Source organism: Rosa rugosa, chromosome 1, assembly GCF_958449725.1.
Source record: "Rosa rugosa chromosome 1, drRosRugo1.1, whole genome shotgun sequence".
Lineage (NCBI taxonomy): Eukaryota > Viridiplantae > Streptophyta > Magnoliopsida > Rosales > Rosaceae > Rosa > Rosa rugosa.
Window position 1 is genome coordinate 11885369 of NC_084820.1, and position 8191 is coordinate 11893559.

The 8191-nt window shown below is 40.4% G+C and overlaps 1 protein-coding gene across 1 annotated transcript in view; it reads right to left on the minus strand.

Moving 5' to 3' along the window:
- Positions 1 to 381: 381 nt before the first annotated feature.
- LOC133717704 (AAA-ATPase At2g18193-like) overlaps positions 382 to 8191 on the minus strand; it is a 9927-nt gene continuing 2117 nt past the window's right edge. Inside the window, exon 3 of the mRNA XM_062144419.1 lies at positions 382 to 578. Coding sequence (XP_062000403.1) covers positions 520 to 578 — 59 coding nt within the window. The 3' untranslated portion in view covers positions 382 to 519. The remainder of the gene's footprint in view (positions 579 to 8191) is intronic.

The window sequence follows — 8191 nt, forward strand, 5'->3', positions numbered from 1 at the left end:
CTTTTCTTATTTTTGGCTAATAGACAATTTGCATTCCCAATCAATAAAGTAGCAATTTCCCCTGATCAAAATGTGGCTTCTGTCTTTTGCCATTTTTTCTCGCAGTTTGTGCTCACATCCTCGTCCCTTTCCGGCCTCTCTGCTTTGTTAGTCCCTTGCTCCTCTGCTGCCTTGGTCCTTTCCTCATCAGCTTTTTTGGCCTTTTTTAACTCATCATCTGCGGCCTTCTTTTCTTTGAGGAATTTGACAAGCCCTTCAAGAACAACATCCGCATCATCGCTCTTCATCAGCGCCTCAGCTACAGCTGCAGGGGTGACCTCTGTGCTCTCTATTAAGCTTTCAATTTCCCCACAGAGGTGATGAGGGTTGCTTTCATGAATGCCAAGGTAATTAGATGCTAAGGTTCTGAATCCATTTGGAGTGCAATATGACAAGTGAATGTGCACGTCCATTCGACCTGGACGCAACAGTGCAGGGTCTAATTTGTCCTTGTGGTTGGTGGTGAAGATAATTATTCTCTCATCGCCGGAGCATGACCACAGACCATCTATGAAGTTCAGTAGGCCCGAGAGTGTGAACTGCAATTGTCATATCATAATCTCAATGCTATAGTCAGTAGGTACATATAAGATACGTACCAGAAACGGTATGCTAACCAAAGCAGAAGATAAAAAAAGATTCTATTCATATTTAGGAGAACATATAAAGTTTAGATACTGACCTTGCTTGCAGGATAACCGGGTGTTGCTGTTTTAGATGACATAGCTGTTTCCCGATTGTTGATCTTCACACTGCAATCAATATCCTCAATGACCACAATAGAACGATTAGTAGTAGACAGCAATACCCTTCTCAGGTCAGAGTTGCTGAAAATACTAGAAAGCTCCAAATCATATATATCAAACTTGAGATAATTGGCTATGGCCGCAATTAAGCTAGACTTTCCAGTTCCAGGTGGACCGTATAACAAATATCCTCTTTTCCATGCCTTCCCAACCTTCTTATATAATTCTCTCCTCTCCAGAAACCTATCCAAGTCATCTATAATCATTTTCTTAAGTTCTGGTTCCATTGCCACTGTATCAAAAGTAGCAGGGTGCACAAGATCTATGCTACTTCTAGATGAACTATAATTGGCAGAGCAATAAAGCTTTAGAACCTTTTCCCGTTGCCTAATGGAATTAGCCTGAGCAAACACATAGGGCATGTAGGAGTCCATCACTTTGGATTTGTGTTTCTTATTGAATGTTAACTCAAAGCCACAGTGATGTTTCACTTCTTCATCATCAGCAGCAGGACTATTGTTGGTTTTGGAGGACTTATTTGATTTGGCTATGTAGCGCCACTGGAGCTCAATGTCATCAAAGGTGTCCTTGACAACTTGGCCTCTTTTTTCAATGGCAAGGCTGATGGTTTTTTGCCGGTATGTTTTGCTCAGTTCAAGACGTGTGTCGGAGGGACTAATCTTGGCTCCAAGGTAGACATCTACCTTCTCATAGACCTCGTTAAGCACTATGCCGCTGGTCTGTTTTATGACAAGAGTTAGGTGATCATTTGGGGGAGGTTTAAAGAAGTAGTTCCGAAGTTTCAAGTATATGTATGATCTAACCCACTGGGGAATGAGGTCTTTAAGTTCTTTGACAACTGCACGGAACAACATCCCTAATGCTGTAATGGAAGCATAGGCTGAGATTAGGGAGGAAGCATAGTCTGATATTAGGGAGGCCACTGATTTAGGCATATGTGTGGGATTGAGAGGAAACATTGTGTTCAGCTCTAGCTAGACTTTCTGTTTGAGCGTCTAAAGGGAAGAGTAAGGTCTCTAGTATTTATAGATTTGAAACCCTCTAGTGGTGATTTTATACTTTATAGGGCACTAGTCCTGGTTGGAATTAAAATCGCAGAACAGAAATAAGGAAAGTATGTATTATTTTTTATTTTTTTTAAAAGGCACATTTAAAGAACTTAACTTCAAAGTTACAGTAATAGTAATCCAAGGATTAACAAAAATAAGCACGAAAAAGACTAAAACACCAAGCTGGTAGTCTACTAATTTACCATGGGAATACATTGTTCTGCATCTTAATTTGCTTCACTAGTCCTAGCCTTCCTCCTTTATTTGATTGCTCTCGATCGAGCTTCTTACGCTTGGTGAAGTTCGGTATAACAATCAGAAAACCATATTATGAATACTTATTTCATGATATATAGCAACACATACATCTGTATGCACAAGCATTCCATTGTCTCAATAGATAAAACACGTGGGAGGGGAATGTGAGATACTGGGTTGGATTTGACAGCTTACCAAACAAAGAGAGAGAAAGACATGGTGCATTTGAGAAGTTATTGTAGTAGTTTAGAAGAGTTCTGCTTACTACTTGAGCTATTGCGATTAATTGTTAACTTGATATGTGCTTTTGTGCATCCTAATAGCTTCCTGAGTTCAAATTTTTAAGTTCACCAGGGAAGATGCAAGTTCAGCAAGTTTCTCTACTAGACTACTACTTGATCATCTGAGATCGTTAACAGTACTATCCATTAACAGGGATATTTTTGTTTCTCAACTTTTGTGTCCCTTGGGTTAACCATTTTCCATTTTAACCTTAACCGTTATTAGTCAGAGAAAGACAGGGTTAGAAGTCTAAGTGTAGAACTTGGCTTAGAAGGTAAATCAACGGCATATACTTATATATGCCAAGAATATAAATTGGCAAAATATGTAACTGAGAAGAAGATATATGATATGATGTTAGAAACCAAATTCACCCACAATAGAAAAACTAAACTATGTTTAAGGACAATCAAAATTGACAGAGAGAGAGAGAGAGATTCAGAGAGAATTCATGTGTTTATTCATCTCACAATGGAGGGTTTATATAGAAATACAAAGCTAGTGTGAATGCTCTAAGAGAAACTCAAAATGATAACAATATTCTCTTGTTGATTGAGGGCTGCAGCTCCACATACTGGCATTCAATGATGAAATCTGCCATGTTTGTTGCCTCTTGGTATAAAGCATGTCACACAAGTCTTCATACACTCAAGTACCTATGTTTATACACTCAAGTACCTATCTATACACTCAAGTACTTATTACATGATATAGACATTTATACTATGACTCATACATACTACAACATGAGTCATATATACTACAACACTCCCCCTTGGATATTTCATGTTAATAGTATTGTCTATGCCGTGCGCTTCGAAGTTGCCTCGTTAAAAACCTTGCCAAGTAATAAAACCCTGTGGGAAAAAACAACCTTGGTCGAAGGAGAAAAAGAGCACAACGCGCGTTGAGTGTGGAGTAGTAATCTCACAGCTTCGGAGATAAGTGGAGTCTTCTTATCAGCATCATAAGTAGGTAATATGTCTACGAGAGGGATGCATTTTAGAGTTGCTACACCAAAACTTTGCCCGGTAAACCCAGTGGAAAAAAAACCCGTGGTCAAAGGGAAAAGATGAGCAAATGCATATATGTTGAATCAAAACATCTTCAGGATGTAGTATAAGTGGGGCGACCATGCTAAAGATGTGCCTCGTTAAAACCTTGCCAGGTAACAAAACCCAGTAAGACAAAATAACCCTGGACGAAGGACAAAAAGAGTACACGATGGTCAAGTGGGTATGCTTCTGGATACTCCCCCTGATTTCAACATCTCCTTTGTGTCTCCCAAACGTGGTGCTTCTCTCGTTGCCTCATTAAAAACCTTTGCCGAGTAATGAAAACCTTGTGGGATAAAAATAACCTCGGTCGAAAGCGAAAAAGAGCACAACACACTCTTCACGTTTCGAGACCATATATGTAGACATCTCCCCCTCTGATTGATCTTTGAGGAGAGTCTTTTATTGCTGATTTTATGCTTGATGTTGTCGCTTTTGATGCAGCCTTGCTTCATTTGTTTCAAAATAAGCAGCATTATCTTAAATGCTTGTAGGCTCATCTGTGGTAGACTTCAAACTACAACTGTTCGAACATGCGTAACTATGGATCCAGTCCATATACATTCACGAACTACTTCGTGAAGAGCAATAATCTCTGCATTGTTCGAAGATATAGCGACTAAGGTCTATTCTGTAAACCTTCAAGATATCGCGGTCTTACCCATGGTGAACACTTTACCAGTCTGGGAAGGCCTTTGTATGGGTCAACAGATACCCAATATCAGCAAAACCTTCCAAAAACACTTATGTCATTTTGGGGTAGGAATAGAAAACGCGGGCCAGCGTTTGGCGGCATCTCTGGTGTGTGATGGGTCTGATTTCATCATCTCTTTGTAGGGATAGAATAAGCCCATATCGATCGTACATCTCAAGTATCGAAAGATATCTTTTACACCAATCCAATGGCGTCGCGTTGGCGCAGAGCTATACCTTTAGCTAACAAGTTTATGTCAAAACGAGATGTCCAGTCTTGTGCATTGAGCTAATTACAATAATGCGCCTATTCGCACTTCTGCCTCTTGCACATCTTCGTCTGATCATCCTTCAGACGAAGATGATCCTTTTTAGGATCAAGACTACGAACGATAATGGGGTGCTTGAAGGCTAGACCTTTGTCAAAATGCCTAAGCATCTATCAACACGGTGCTCAAGTTCCAAACTGAGGCATAATTGTGTTCCCAAAAATCCTTCATCTCAAACTCGGATTTCAAGTGTTCAGCGGTTTCCCTTAACTCTTTAAGGGCTTCTAATGAAGATCATGTCCAACATGAAAACCGCGATAGAATCCGAAACTTGTTATGGAAACGCGTGGGCATATCCCTTCCCAATCAAGTAGTCACTTTTAGTGAGCGTTTCAACTCTATTGCAAACGCGCTCCGTGGTCTAGAGCCACTTGATTTGGGTAACTAAAGTTTCACTTATGAACTTTCATGTATATTCCGTATCTAGATCCCCATAGAGATACGTAGTGACCACATTTATAAGCTGCATGTTCAGTTATTTGGAAACTACCAAACTGACAGGGTAGTGGAGTGCAATGACATCCATTACGAGAGAATATGTCTCATCGTAGTCAATTCCAGGGCGTTTTGTGAGAAGCCTTGCGCCATAAGGTGAGATTGTCATCTCTTTTTCTCAACACGCTTTCTAACGAAGACCCATTAGTCAATAGGTTTTATGTAAGAAGGTGTTGGCATCACTGGCTCAACGACCTTCCTCTTCGTTTAGAGAATCTTACTTAACCTGGATCGCATCTTTCCATTTAGGCCAAATTTCTCTACGTTGGTATTCATGCTTCAACGGAGCGTGGTTCGATATCATCGATCCAACAAACTCATGTGCATCAAAATGCGCAAATACATCATCAATTATGATGGAGTTTCTATTCCACGTCTTATGTACACTAGTGTCATTTTCATAGAGCTCTATATTCTCAGAAATAGGTTCTGACGTTGAGGCGTCCCCCAACGATAACCATAATCCGGAAGATACTCATAAGACGGATGTTGAGTGTCGATGATCCAAGGATTGTGCCAAAGTATCCTTCGAATCCACAGGCTTCCCATGCATCTTAGCTGGGGCCTTGGCCTATAACGCCAGAGTGCCACTTTCTATGGCGTTGGCGCCTTGCCTACCTCTGTGTAGGGTGGCACTATGTCCTATTTGTAGGGACATCCTTCCTTGCAGGCATTTTTGCAGCAAATGTGTGATCTCGTCACTTTTAATAGGGATCGAGATGAGACATAGTGGGGACAGACCACGACAATTCCTGTCGTTCCTGCTGAACATTCGAGTTCTTATCTCCCCCTAACGATGGGAAGACTGTCTCATCAAAGTGACATCTGTAAATCAAACGGAAAGGAGATCGCCTTGCAAGGGCATTTAAGTGGCGAACGATTGTTGGAGTCTCAAATCCAACTAAGTTGCTCACTTATTGGTAAGGACCTACCATAGGCGCTGTGGCAGCGCAATTGGCACATAAATGGCTCACTCGAATGTGCGTAAGTACAAAATATTTGTACCCAGTCACTAGCTGTAACGCGGATATACATTGAGTGGCGGTAGGTCGTAGAGAAATTAGCATAGTTGTATGCGATATTGCATCTCCCCAAGCGGATATAAGAAGATTGGTGTGCATCACCAATATCTGAACTACCATCGTAGTTATGTCCGCGAGACCTTTTGGGAGTGTATATGGGAATGTGATGTCTAACATCAGTCCCTTTGCAATAACCATCGAAAGTCTTCGATGTAAACTCTCTAGCATAGTCAAATCTATTTGACTGAAGGATGAATCTGGGGGGTGAGCCCATTGTCATATGATTTGTGCTAGGAGTATAGCATACGTAGCTTTTATAGATGGACAATGGCACAACACGTGATTAGTGTGTTTGCGTGTCAACCAACATCATGAGATATTTAATCATCCGCAGGTTGGTTGAATAGGTCCACAAATATCACCTTGGATTCTTTGCAAGGATTCTTTGCAAGAATGATATATTATCTTTAGTGTCCTTTGCATAGGATGGTCTCGATCCTATCTTTGCTAAAGAGCAAGCTTTGCAAAACGAAGTAACTTTTTGGACCAATCTTTGGTTCATACTTCTTTTCGTTTTGAGGAATGGATGTCCGTGAAGTCTTTAATATACGGAACATCATATCACGACCTGGATATCCCAAACGGTCTTTCCAAAGCTTATATGTGTCAGAATCCCATAAGTCATCTCTTATGACATGGTTTGATTTTGATTCAATGACTCGAATAGTGGTTGCATGCAACCCACTAGAGCGACACATAAGTTTCTCTAATACTCGTTTATGTCCGTAGTCATTAGAGGCGATGCAAAGGAACTCTTGTCCATTCTTACAATGTGTTTTCACATGAAAAACATTGGCTCTTATATCTTTAAAGTTCGGAAATTAACACATCTCCATGACATTGAATAATAATGCGACACTTTATTAATAGCCAATGATTACATCAAAGTTTTCCAAAGTCTATTCCAAAAGTAAAATCAAAATAAGACAAATCGTAGTCAATCAATCCGTTTGGTAACTCTAATGAAATATGACCAGGAAAGTAGAGAGAGATGTTGGTGGAGCGAGGCTCGCTTAAGTACCCCGATCTCAATTACTTTCCTAGACATCATACTTCATTTGATGCGCCACATGAGAAAGATTGAATACAATTGTCATTTATTGACTAAGGCACATTTGCCGTTTATTGGAAAATAGAAAATGACTATTCTAATCAAAGTCTGCGGCATCCTCGTGCACTTGTTCAGCTTTGAAGTCCTCTATGGTGAGATTGACATCTTCACCATCTTCATCTTCGGCAAGGTTGGATTCTTGCTCCCTGAATTGCCTATACTCTTTGTAGCTCGCAGCTAATTGAGTACTTGCATGGCATTGCTTGAACCAATGCTTCAATTGATCCATATAGCGTCACATCAAGATAATTACTTGAGCAGCATGCTTTGTGGGTGTTCGTTGGAACACAAGGCCCTGGTCAGGTGCCTGTATTATGGGCAACATCCCTCTCGTAGTGAGATGGTTCTCAACGTCGGTTACCCAGCCATGGTATTCCGAGCCTGTTGAGTCAAGCATTGGAAAGTCGAGTCTAGGTTCATTCGACATCTTGAAAAATAGGAAGATAAGATATATTAGTTTCGGAGTTAAACTTCCACGAAAACTAAGATAATAAGATTTCTGAGCTATGCTACCAAGAAATCAATTTCCAAGAATATTTGGATTAGATGAAAACAATGATGTTTGCGGACGCTCTTAGTCCGATTATTATGAACACTCTTAGTTCATTGATTACGAACGCTCTTAGTTCGTATAGCGTGAATCCCCACGATTCCACTTTTAGTCCATAAATTGATGTTTTGGCGGACGCTCTTAGTCCGATTATTATGAACACTCTTAGTTCATTGATTACGAACGCTCTTAGTTCGTTTAGCGTGAATATCCACAATTCCGCTTTTTGATTGCAATTTTCCGGGAAAAAGCAAGAGAGGTAAAAGAAGTGAAAAACTCAAAGGCAGGAACTTTTAGTAAGAAATACCTCGAAATAGTCCTTGGCCTTTATGTACCCCACAATTCGCAGTTTCCTAATAAGCAAAAACAGGAACTTTTATTAATAAATACCTCGAAATAGTATTGTCGGAAAATCACTTAAAAGTGTCCGAAAGTCGCCGGAAAAGTGTCCGGGAAGTCGCCGGAAAAGTGTCCGGAAAGT